Source organism: Bos indicus, chromosome 12, assembly GCF_029378745.1.
Source record: "Bos indicus isolate NIAB-ARS_2022 breed Sahiwal x Tharparkar chromosome 12, NIAB-ARS_B.indTharparkar_mat_pri_1.0, whole genome shotgun sequence".
NCBI classification, from domain to species: Eukaryota; Metazoa; Chordata; class Mammalia; order Artiodactyla; family Bovidae; genus Bos; species Bos indicus.
In genome coordinates this window covers 85114977-85128284 of record NC_091771.1, presented here as the reverse complement: position 1 = coordinate 85128284, position 13308 = coordinate 85114977, and the positions used below count along the sequence as shown (strand labels likewise).

Sequence of the window (13308 nt, the reverse complement as noted above, 5' to 3'; positions counted from 1 at the left end):
AGCAGCATCAAAGCCCCACCTGGAGTCCCGTCTCCCCCCAGGGCTGGCTTCTGCCATTTGCATTTAGCTGTTTTGTTTTGTTTTGTTTTTAACTGAAGTGCAGTAGTGGCTCGCTGGTTTAAAAAAAAAAAAAAATCTGCCTGCCAATGCAGGAGATGCAGGTTCAATTCCTGGATCAGGAAAATCCCTTGGAGAAGGAAATGGCAACTCATTCCAGTATTCTTGCCTGGGAAATCCCATGGACAGAGAAGCCTGGTGGGTTACAGTCCATGGGGTCGGCAAAGACTCACAGGACTTAGTGACTAAACAAAACATAATTATCATGCCATGTTACTTTCAGGTGTATAGCACAGCGATCCAGGTGTGCATATATGCTCTTTGTCAGATTCTTTTCCCTTATAAGTTACTACAAAATACTGAGTATCGTTCCCTGGGCTATACAGGATTTTATTGTATTGTTAGTTGCTCAGTGGTGTCTGATGCTTTGCAACCCCATGGACTGTAGCCCACCAGAGATTCTTCAGGGAAGAATACTGGAGTGGGTTACCATTTCCTTCTCCAGGGGATCTTCCGGATCCAGGGATGGAACCTGGGTCTCCTGCATTGCAGGCAGATTCTTTACCTTCTGAGCCACCAGGGAAGCCCACAGTAGGTCCTTGTTGGTTTTCTAGTTTATATATAGTAGTAGTTGGTCAATTCCAATTTTCTGATTTACCCTTGCATTTGGCTAATAAACAAGGTGTGCTTTACCAGAGTCTAGCTGCCAGGGAAATGTTCCCCCGCTGAGTTTTACCACCTGGACACCACCATCCCCGCCCCCCCATTCCCCAGCAGCGCTCCAGACCCCCCCTGGGGACAGCGCTGACTCTTCTGACTGCTCTTCCCACCCCCATTCTCCCCACAGGTTCCAGCACAGACGGTAGCAGCGCCGGACATTCTGGGAGCAATATCCTCGGTTCCGAAGTGGCCTTATTCGCAGGGATAGCTTCAGGATGCATCATCTTCATCGTCATCATCATCACGCTGGTGGTGCTGCTGCTCAAATACCGCCGGCGGCACCGCAAGCACTCGCCGCAGCACACGGCCACGCTGTCGCTGAGCACGCTGGCCACGCCCAAGCGCGGCGGTAACAACAACGGCTCGGAGCCCAGCGACATCATCATCCCGCTAAGGACCGCGGACAGTGTCTTCTGCCCCCACTACGAGAAGGTCAGCGGGGACTACGGGCACCCGGTGTACATAGTCCAGGAGATGCCCCCGCAGAGCCCGGCGAACATTTACTACAAGGTCTGAGCCTCGGCGGTGCCTTCGCTTCCCGGAGGAAACTTACTGTCCCCGCTGCTGCCCGCCGAGGGTCCGAGACCCCCTGTGTCTGCGACGGACTGACGCGCAGCGGGGAGCGGGGACACCCCTTCTCGGAAGAGCCCCGTGGAGTCGGACAGCTTACTAGTCTGTAGCGTTTCGGCCGCGGTGACGGAGGATGCGTCCCGCCCGTCGGAAGACTCGCGTAGAAGATGTGCGCGCGCCCCGCCCCCTCCTCCTCCGGGTACCACTGGGTACCACGAGCGCGCGCGCCCGCGGGCCTCCGCAGGAGCCGGGAGACCGAGCGGCTGGTGGGCAGGAGCGAGAGCTGGGAGCATCCCAGGCCCCTGGGTCGCCGGGCCTGGCGGGGCCGCCCTCTGCCTCGGGCGTGGCCCCCGAACCCCACTCCTGAGCTGCACCCCGGACTTGTCTTGTCGCACAGACTCTGGCTGCGTGAGGCCTCGGGAGACCGCTGGCTTCTAGTCCTCACTGTTGCACACGCTCTGTCATCCAGGGCTCTGCAGGCCTTCACACGAGATCCCCCCCTTCCCCCAACACCACACTCGCATTACTCACGGGACATTAACGTTGGGCGTCTCCTACTCCATCCTTCTGCAACAACAGCCGCAGCGAAAGGGGCCACACGTTGATAGGAATGGCGTTTGCAGGTAAAAAGGAGCCTTCCAGCCAGATGCTCGGCTGTCAGCCCAGGAAGACGAGGAGTTTCGTGAGAAGGGGGCGTGGGGGAGACGCAAAGGCTGTCTGTCTGCAAAGGCAGTTCCGTGCTGCCGCCTCTGAAACAAGATTTGGGAAGGGAAAGCCCCAATTAGAGAGCACAGCACTTTGGTTTTGCTAAGATTTTTAAGAGGCAAGTAGGAGACACAACGACACACACAGTAGATTAGGGTGCATTTGAAGGAATTCACTCTTATCAAATAGCAATGCACAGGAATAATGAAATAAATAGTCCCTCTCTAGCCGGGTGGAACAAAGGGGCATTGTTGGTAGAGGACCAGGCTTGGAGAGAAGGGTGATTCGGGCAGGACTTTCTTGGTACTGGCAATAGACGTACAGCTGTGAAGCTGTAGGGAAGTCGTCGGTCTGCTTTGGATGTTATTTAAAGCGGACCCAGCTGCTATACTTACCACATTTTATTAACACAGGGAGAGCCTTTAGGAGAATAGCAGAGAGCCAAATCTGACCTAGAAGTTTAAAAAGCCAAAGGTCACACGGGCTGTAATTCCATCATCATAGACATTATTAAGGCATCTTCATATCCGAAAGGAAGGTCAGATCCCCCTACCCCCTCATTGCCCCTCCCCTGCCACCCCCTCTCCTCATCTCGCCTTGTGACACTTTGGTTTATGGTGGTGCCACCCTGGCCTCGGGACGAGGGGTGGGTACTGAGCGAGACTGCAGTCCCGGGTACTGTGTCGGGGTGAGGCACACACGGCAACCCTCCTAGGAGTCCTGAGGACCCAAATGATGATGATGTCCAGGGAGGAGAAGGAAGGCAGGATGTGTTTATAATAGGTATATAGAACACAAGGGATATAAAATGAAAGAGTTTTACTAATATATATTTTAAGATTGCACACAATCCACACCAGAAGATGTGAAACTCATTTGTGGTGATTAAGTGGTCTCAAACGCTCCGTGGTTGTTTTTTTTTTTTTCAATTGGACTGCTACTTCTGGGAAAAACGACATTACTCCAAAAATAACAATAATGGGAGCAAACACAAAAATAACCAAGTCCTCTGAAGGCATGTCACGTCACCATAGACTAGGAAGTGCAAGCCCCAAATACCAGGAAATCAGTGTTCACTGCATCGTGTTTTCAACAATGAGAAGATGTGCCGGCCTTTAGCTTCTGTGCTGTGTTTTCCTTGCCTCATGGGCTGAAGTGTTCGCTAGAATCCACCGGGTCACGTCCAGGGGGCTTCAGCTGAAAGTTCAGCCTGAACCCCTTCCTTCCTCGCTCCCCCCTCCCCTCGCCCCTTCCCTGCTGGGAAAAGAAGCGAGTAAACAGGAAACCTACTTTTTATGTGCTATGCAAAATAGACATCTTTAACATAGTCCCGTTACTATGGTAACACTTTGCTTTCTGAATTGGGAGAAAAAAAAAAAAAGAAATGAAGCAACAGCATTTTAAGGTTCTCAAACCTCCAGTGAATACCTGCAAAAATGAGTTATCACAGAAATTCTTCTTCTTTCTACTCCCTGAACCTGAAAATGATGTTGGTCCAAAGTGCGTGTGTGTTTGTGTGAGTGGGTGTGTGGTATACATGTGTACATATATGTATAATATATATCGACAGTATATATTATATATATCTATATCATATTTCTGTGAAAGGTTGCCATGGTGACCAGCCACAGTACATATGTAATTCTTTCCATCACCCTGGCCTCTCCTGTACGTGCATTCATATAAGGTTTTCTTGTAAGCCATCAAAAATTGACCTTTAGGATGGGGGAGAGGGGCGAGTAGGGGAAAAATGGGAAACAGTCTGATTTTAATGCAATTGAAGGTGTGCGTCATCAGTTGGCTACATTTTGAGTATGTGCTAAACTGTGAAAAAAAATCAGATGAGTTGATGAAGAGTTGCCTGCAGGCAGTTGACAGTAGTCTGTGCGTCTGTTTTGTGTGTGGTGCAGAATATGACAATCTACCAACTGTCCCTTTGTCTGAAGTTGGTTCAGCTTTGGAAAGTTACTGTAAATGCCTTCCTTGTATTCTCATCCCTAGTCGCCTGACTTTGGAATTTGCACCATAATGTTCAAGTGAAGATGCTGTAAATAAGTTCAGATTTTACTGTATATGGATTTGGGGTGTTACAGTAGCCTTATTCACCTTTTTAATAAAAATACACATGAAAAACAAGACAGAAATGGCTTTTCTTACCCAGATTGTGTACATAGAGCAATGTTGGTTTTTTATAAAGTCTAAGCGAGATGTTTTGTATAAAATCTGAATTTTGCAATGTATTTAGCTACAGCTTGTTAAACAGCAGTGTCATTCCCCTTTGCACTGTAATGAGGAAAAAAAAAATGGTATAAAAGGTTGCCAAATTGCTGCATATTTGTGCCGTAATTATGTACCATGAATATTTATTTAAAATTTCGTTGTCCAATTTGTAAGTAACACAGTATTATGCTTGAGTTATAAATATTTTTTCTTTCCTTTGTTTTATTTTGATAGCCTGTCATAGGTTTTTTGATCTGCTTTAGTTCCACATTGCAGTTAGCTCCCAGCCAATGAAGTCACGTTCCAAACCTGTTTCAAACTGAATTTGTTCTTAAAAAAATAAAATATTTTTTTCCTATGGAAAAAGCGCCTTCAAAGTATTTTCCTTTCCTGCTTGTTTTCTTTTCCTTTGGCTTTTTTTTCTGTTGGTTATTTTAATTTGCCTCCCATGTTTCTCTGTGAGTGCAGTTACCCAAACCCTTCTGCCCAATAGGTGTGCACGCGCCCATTTTTCAAACCAGGCCGTGCGCACAGCGGAAAGGTTCACCTTGCCCCACACTGCTGCGTGAGCCCCGTGGTTTCCCCGTAAAACTTCTGAACTCAGTTTTAGTGTCAGGTTTTACATGGACTCCTCTTTATCCTGAGCAGGTTGACCTGCGCAGTGTGAAAACAGCCGTGAGGAAAAGAGAGACTTCTAGAAACTATTTTTATCTATTTGGCTGCACTGGGTGCTGGTTATGGCTCACAGGACCTTGCGTTGCATCGCGGGGGCTCTTAGTTGACACGTGTGGAGTCAAGTTCCCTGACCAGAGATCGAACCAGAAATGAAATGAGAGTCACTGGGTCGTGTCCGACTCTTGTGACCCCATGGACTGTAGCCTGCAAGGCTCCTCTGTCCATGGGATTCTCCAGGCAAGAATACTGGAGAGGGTTGCTATTTCCTTCTCCAGGGGATCTTCCCCACCCAGGAATCAAACCCGAGGCACTGCAGGCAGATTCTTTCCCGACTGAGCTATGAGGGAAGCCCATAGCTTCCATGGAACCAGAGCCCCCTGCATTAGGAGAGCAGAGTCTTAGCCACTGGGCCACCAGGAAAGTCCCAGAATAAGGACTTTTATTCCAACCTTAGTTCCGGATTGATCTGTTTTCCATTCAAACAGAGCAGTTTGCTTCCCTTTCCTTCACAAAATAATCCCGGGAGGACAGAAAAAGTCAAATGTTCTTTGTGAAGACGTAGCACGGATGAAAGCGAATGTTGTGATGCCGGACTGAGGCAAGCAGTGAATTTAGCTTTAGCCACCCTTGCTGTGCACCTACTGGGGAAGGTGACTGCTGCCCAAAGTGTTTTCCCCAATCTTGTGGTCTTTGAGGCCTTAGTATTGATCATCAGACCCCCACCGTGGTCATCCTTCGATTTCCGAGGGCAGAGCTGTGGTCAAGCCAAAAAGTGACTGGTGACCATGCAGGGCTCAGTTCTCCACCTACACTGGTGCTATGCAGCACATGAGTGTTCAGCTTCTCAGTCGTGTCTGACTCTGCGTGACCCCCTGGACTGCAGCCCACCAGGCCCCTCTGTTCATGGTATTTCCCAGGCAAGAGTGCTGGAATGAGTGGCCAGGACTTCAGAACCTCACTGGAGTGAGACCCTCCAGGGAACCTTCCTTGCCCAGGAATTGAACCTGCATCTCCTGCACTGGCAGGCGGTTTCTTTAGCCAGAGCTACCGTGGAAGCCCTCACTGGCTACATGAGCTCTGGTTAATCCTTCCCTTAAGGAGTAAAGCCTTTTAGGTTGAGAGGATGAGAAAGGACCCCTGAAGTAAGGAGCCAGAGATCATTCCAGCCCACGGTGATTTGCCTCAGACCACGGCTGCAGCAAATGAAAAATCTGTTTCAGAAGCCCCTCAGGAGACTGTCATGAAAGTCTGCGTCTGCAGCCTTGGCCCAGCAGACTTGGGCTAAAGGCGTGTTTGTCGAACAAACGCTCTCTTTCCGAAAACCAGAAACAAAATTCTCCGGCGGCCTGCAGCTTCACTTGGTGCTTGAGTAGTAGTTCGTCTTCCCCATCAGGTTATTTCACTGCCCCTCCAGTGCAAATCCGAGGTTCGGGCACAGCTGACAGCCACGTGCCCCAGCTGAAGGTTCAACCCCGATCACGAATGATTAGTCTGAGTAAAAGAAAACCGATGACAAAATACCGTTTTCAACTTAACGTTGTGACCCCTGACACAGTTTCAGTGGTCGCGTGCATAGTGCCATTTCTGCCACTTTGTTTTTGAAACCATCCTTTCCAAACTAAGTCAGCCTCAACTGAGAAAAATGAAATGTGCCCAACAGTTGTGATTCTTCTCGATCAGAGAGAGGGAATGTCACATACAGAAACTCCTTGCAGAGGTTGCAAAAGCAGGAGCCCTGCGTCCTGTTTGAAAGGTAAGCCCGAGGTTGCGACTTCCCTGCCTTGTATCCCCAAGTGTTGTCCGGCCAGCTGACGACCCTTCGGAACAACTCTCTCTGTTGTCAGTCTCCTTTTTGGTAAAGCAGTTGTCCATTCAAAGACTGTGATAAAGGTTCACAATGGAAATGAGAAAAAAAAAAAAAAATATCAGTGTCTGGCTGTGCAGCTTGGTATCAGTCTGTGGCCCCAATCCAGAGAAGAATCAGGGGAAGAAGAAAAAATAAATAAAATTCAGAGGAATAAAACTGACTGCTAATGTACATAGAAAAGACTAATTACCTGCCTTTTGGTTGGGTAGAAAAGAGGTCTTCAGGTGACTCAACAGGAGGCAAAATTGCAACTGCATCCAAAGGCCCAGGATGGTCTTCTGTTTCTGTTTTCAGTGAATTTGGCATAATGTTTGTGATATTTACACAACAGATGCCCTTGACGGCACAATTTCTGTATTTCCTAAATATTTTCCTTTTTCTGTATTTCCTACCTCATATTTCCAGGTAACGAAGCATTTATCAGTGATCAAGGGGATGTTAAAATATTATACTTTTTCTAGCAAAATACAGATAAATGAATCTACTTTTTAGTGATGAAAGTGTGCTCCCAAAGCTGAAAAATGTATTCACGTCAAGGTTTTTATACCGTGGTAAATGAACTAACAGAATCTCTTAGAAACAGTTCTTCACATGAAGCTAATTATATATATATATAATATATGTATATGATTATATATATATACTATATTTTTTTTTTAAAGAGGGGGTCTTTGCTGGTGGCTCAGACAGTAAAGAACTTGCAATGAAGGAGACTCGGGTTCGATCCCTGGGTCGGGAAGATCCCCTGGAGAAGGAAGTGGCAACCCACTCCAGTATTCTTGCCTGGAGAATCCCATGGACAGAGGAGCCTAGGGGGCTACAGTCTCAGGAGGTTGCAGAGAGTCAGACACAACTGAGCAACAAACACACACACACATTTTAAAAAACAACCAAACTCCTCAAAAAAAAATCTCTATAGACATAAGCGTGTGACATGAGGAATAAGGAGAGCCGCACAGTTCACGGACAATCGTAGATAGTCGATACATGTGTCAAATGAATGAAAGTAAGACCTGGCTTCCTGCTCTGTCTCTACTGCCACTGACTCCATGGCCTTTTAGCAAATCACTTTGTGCTCCGCACCCCAGCAGCCTCACCTGTAAAGTGAGAGGGCGTGTCTCCAACACACTGAAGGTCGATTTCAGCTTTTTACAGGATTTGCAGCAAAGCCATCAGTCTTCTGTACAAAAGGATCTCAATGCAAGCTCCTATTTATCCTGGCATCCCACAGACAGAGCTCTGAAGACTGTTCACTGTCAAACCCCACCCCCCCTGGGGCTGCACTTGACCGTTCACCCCTCCCCCATCGAGAGTCCACCTCCGGCTCTGAGCTCGGCTGCTCGCCACCCCTTCCTGCCGGTAAAACTAGAAAGATCCAACTTCTAACAATCTGCACACACTGACTGAACTGGAAGCCCTGCTCTTGTGTGTTCGGGCTTTTAGCCATAACTTTTAAGAACAGGCACATCTCAGAGATAGTTCGAGTTTGGTTCCAGACCGAAACAAAGTAAATACTGCAATAAAGGCAAGTCACATGAATTTTTTGATTTTCCGGTGCATATAAAAAAGCTATACTTACACTATACTGTAGTCTAGCACCAATGGCTTAGTGGTAAAGAATCTGCCTGCAGTGCAGGAGAAGCAGAAGATGAAGGTTCGATCCCTGGGTCAGGAAGATCCCCTGGAGGAGGGCATGACAACTCACACCAGGATTCTTGCCTGACAATCCCACGGACAGAGGAGCCTGGTGGGCTACAGTCCGTGGTGTTGCAAAGAGTCGGACACGACTAAAGTGACTGAGCACGCACACACATGGTCTAGTAAGTGTGCAATAACATTATGTTTAAACAAATGTACAGACCTTAATTTTTAAATTGTTTTATTGCTAAAAAATGCCAAAACAATTACAGAAGTAACATCAAAGATCACTGACCACACCATAACAAATGTAACAGAAATGAAAAAGTTTGAAATATTGTAAGAATTACCAAAATGTAACAGAGTCACCAAGTGAGAAAATGCTATTGGAAAAAATGGTTCCAACAGACTTGCTGGTTGAAGGTTGCCCCAAATCTTCAATTTGTAGCAACAACAAACAAAAGGCAGTCAAGCTAAGTTCAGTAAAACAAAGCATGCCTGCAAATCTTTTTTTTTTTCTTTATTTAAAAACATTGTCAGGCCACTCTGAGCAGGCTCCCAGCTTCTGTTTAAAGATCTCATGAGGGGCCAGGCAATGTGGTAGCGATTGGTCATGTTCTCGTCCACCAGTTAACTGAGCCCAAGTTCACTTTGTTTTCCTTGTACTTGAGATTAACTTGCTCAGTAGTTCATTCTTTCCATGCTGGTTGCTGGAACACGTCTTTATTATTAATACGTCCTTTCTGATTTACACCTCTGCTTCTGCAGTCTGTGGCAAAGAAGTACCTGACTGAAAAACATCTTTTGGTTGTTAAGAGCGCTATTATTTCCTAAGAATCATTCATGCATAATAAAGACATCACAGAGTTTTTGTGTGTGTTGTTTTTAAAGCCATCCCTGACTCTATCTATAAAAACTCAAGAACAGTCGAGGAGATAATGGTCATCAAAGAAAACTGCTTAAAATCGACTGAAATCTGAAGATGCCTTTGAGGTGTATCATTTTTGTCTAGTAGCCTCATTAAGGCCACATGAAAGGGAGACAAAAAAGGTGGTCGAGATTAATGTCTGGCTCCAGGACGTATCAGGTGGGAAAGCAACAAGGACACCTCAGGAGAAGCTCCTGCGCCAGTTCTCTTTCGAGTCTACAAGGTATTTGGTCCCTTGGGCATCCTGGCAATCTGCATATTGTTCAAGATGCTGAGAAGGCTGTAAGCGGTTTCTACAAACATCACCGCAAATTTCTTTGTTTTACACGTGGCATTTACTGTGTTTGGGTTCCTTCATATCCTTCTGATGAAGTATCATTTGCCTGAGAGAATGCATACAACTCTCAGAACTGGGGACACCCGTCTGGAGCTTCTGGTTCCTTGTAGGATTCCCCCCAACCCCGACCCCGCCACCTGGCTCCAGGCCAAGTGCATAGCTGTTCCTTCCTCCTCCGAGGACAGTCATCTGAAAGTGGGTTTTAGGGACACTCACTCATAAGGTTTAACTTAATTCCTTGCATCCCATTTTGACGTGTAGCTTATAAAACACAACAAATCAAAAGCTATTATCTATGTAGCTTCCTGGGAGTGAACGCTTAGAGATTAGCAGGTAATCATGACAAAGAAGCAGAATTAGCAGTGACTTTGGCTTCCCTGGTGGCTCAGACAGTAAAGCGTCTGCCTGCAATGCGGGAGACCCAGGTTCGATTCCTGGGTCTGGAAGATCCCCTGGAGAAGGATATGGAAATCCACTCCAGCACTCTTGCCTGGAAAATCCCATGGACAGAGGAGGCTGATAGGCTACAGTCCATGGGGTCACAAAGAGTCGGACAGGACTGAGTGACTTCACTTTCACTTTCAGCATCCTCAGAGAGATCCTTTTTACCAAATTGGTCCAAGACACTAACAAGGGGCCCAGTAGGCTCTACACAAGTCTAGAAGCTTCTGTCCACTGAAAACACACACACATTTAACTTGCCCACTTACCCATCATGCATCTATTTAACAGTTAATATATGCCAGGCGGGGCCCTAAGCCTTGGAAATGACGACATGAATCAGAAGATTCCTCCTGTTAGGGAGCTCAGAGTCCAGTCGTCAATTCAAAACCTTCACAAATAAAAGTGAAGCATCTCAAACGCATGTAAAGAGGGGAGTAACAACTCTAATAACCACTGTATGATTTATTCCCAGAGCATCTTTTGTAAGAAGTATTTGTCCATTAGCAGCCTATGTCTTTGTTACTGTGGGTTACATTTCTTTCCTTTTAAATCTTTCATTACATATATGCCAACGGGCTGGTTCAGATGCTAAATTTAGTGTAACCGTTCTTCAAAATATCTTCAGAGTCTGCCTCAAGCGTCTGCCTCTGGCCTTAAAGGGCAAATCAAAACGTTTCCAATTGGTTTCCAGCCCACATTACAATGTGTATGTGTATTTGAAAGACTGTTTCTTGGCTATAATTGGTAGTTTTCTTGTAGCTAGTTCTGAGGAAAGAATTGCAGAGAGCTCTCTGTCTGCTAACAGTAGTTAGCGCTGAGCTCAAAAACAGCAGGAAAAAAAATGAAGTCTGAGTGTCTGGGATGCTTGCCAGACTGACCTCCAGAGTTTCTTGCAGCAGAAGGTTTTTAGCCGAGCAGACGCAGGGCTCCTCCTGTCGAGACCAGGGCTCTGCCTTTTAACTTCTCTCCTTGCAGTGGAGAGAAGAAAAGGTAACCACCAACTCCTTTAATTATCTTGCAGAAATCTCACTGTCATCAGTGACACACGTAAGACTTGGATTCCTCCGTATTGTGGTCAGGAAAAGACAAGATGACACCACGCATGTTCTTTCCAGGAGCACGCGTGTCACATTCAAAGAGGAAGTCACCATTCGTTTTGTCGGACGATGGAAGATAGCCTGTGATGGTTCCTTTCCTCCGGGCCCCTTGGCTCTGCACCGTGGGGACGAGGTTTGGCTGCGTGTGATTGCTGAATGTGGGAAACACCGCAGCCTGCATGGAACGCAACGGACAAGAATCTGTGTGTAGCATCATGTGGGATGCGGAGAGAGGCCCCCAGCCACTGGGGTGGCAGCATCACTGCCTCACCGAGGATGACCTGCAGGAACACACCTTCTCGTGAGTCACCATCACCTCAAGGACACAGGAGAGGATGGATTACCGTCACTGGGCTTTTCATCCCCCTGCACTGTTTTGAAGAGTCTCCTTTAGGTTAACTTGAAGAACAGATTCCAGAAAAGGATCTGATACAAGGCAACCTAACTTTTCAAACAGCATCTCCAGCCAAGAAAGTAGCATGATTATGACAGCGATGAAGCAGTTGAAAGAGTCTCGTTACCCTTACCAAGTGTTCCCAGCTTCTCCTAGGCCTGAACAGAAATCCTTCCAGAGAGCTCCTTCCACCAGACCGTGGTCTCCACTCTTTCTGTGATGCATCTTCATTTCAGATTTTAATGCCTGATTTCTGACATTTTTAATACGGCAACCTGTGAACGCTGCCTACATCAGGAAGACGGGGGATCTCTGAAGCTCTCTGTCCTAAGGTGCCAAGCTTTTTAATTATTTCATTTTCCTTAGCTTTTTACTTTGCAAAATCTCAGATATACAGAAAGCTGAAAGACCAGAACAGTAAACTGCCACAGAGCTACCATGCAGATTCAACAATTCACATTTTGCACATAAGTGTGTATTCTGTGGGCACGTGTGTGAGCGCATGCACACGATTCTCCGGCTAAAGCATTTGAAAGTAGTTACAGATTTCACGACATTTCCTTTCACCGCTCATCATCTAGGAAGAGAGAAACTCAGGACCTCCCTGGAGGTCCAAGGGTTAAGACTCCGAGCTTCCGGTGCAAGGGGCGTGGGTTTGATCCCTGGTCAGGGAACTAAGATCCTATGTGCTGCGCAGCATGGCCAAGAAAATATTTAAAATAAAAGAACAAAGATTCCCCCCTCATGGAACTAAAATACCATGATCAATCTTGAGAAAACTAAGAATTTCATAATATTATTAACTAGTGTGTTAGAGTTATCTTTTTAGCGATCTTATTTTGGGTAAAATTAGTACTGAGCTTGCATCTGGCAAAAATTATCTTTCTTTTCCTGTCCCTTCCTTCATTCCTCACGGCAACCATGGTGAACTGAACCATGTCTGTCTGTTCAGAAAAGCACTGTATACTTGCATATGTGCATTCTCTGAATGATGTCTCTAGAGATCACGCTGCACATTGTCCATGTTTTGTTTCTCTTCTTTTTTTGCTAAATAATACATCTAGGAGGTCTTTCCTTATTCGAACATACAGATTCATTTTTTAAACCACCATATTATAATATATCACAGCTTATTTAAATCATTGGCCACTAGCAAAATTTGGTTTTTCAGCTTGGACACACAATACATCATGTGTAGCTCACGGTTAGTGGCAGAGACAGTGGGGTTCATTGGCTAATTACATACTCCTGTGCTTTTCTCAGCTTCATTTGCAATTAGGTTGAAGGCAATGGGCGGTGATGGGGATGTCGTATGAAGGACAAAAAAGCAGGTGAGGGGTTGCCACGCTTCCCTCCTCCCCAGCCGTCACGACGAGGCTGCCACAAGTTCCAGAAGGCACAGTTCAAAGGCAGTGGAGGCTGGGTCTGGCCTGCCTGGATCCCGAGTGACCGTATGGAGCAGAGCCTCCGCTGGTCTGTGCTACTGTGCTCTGCGTGTGATGACTCAAGTTTACATGGTAAGCCAGAAGATCTGGGGGCGGGGGGCGGTGTTGTTACCACAGCCTGTGCCTACCTACCCTAATTTATACATCCTCACCATCTCGAGGTATTTTTCCAAGTATATCCATAGGGCAAATTCCTAGTGGTGAAATTGCT

The 13308-nt window shown here is 46.5% G+C and overlaps 1 protein-coding gene across 1 annotated transcript in view; it reads left to right on the top strand.

Moving 5' to 3' along the window:
- EFNB2 (ephrin B2) overlaps nt 1-4638 on the top strand; it is a 49742-nt gene extending 45104 nt beyond the window's left edge. Inside the window, exon 5 of the mRNA XM_019971693.2 lies at nt 905-4638. Within this exon, the coding sequence (XP_019827252.2) occupies nt 905-1293 (389 nt within the window). The 3' untranslated portion in view covers nt 1294-4638. The remainder of the gene's footprint in view (nt 1-904) is intronic.
- The last annotated feature ends 8670 nt before the right edge of the window (nt 4639-13308 follow it).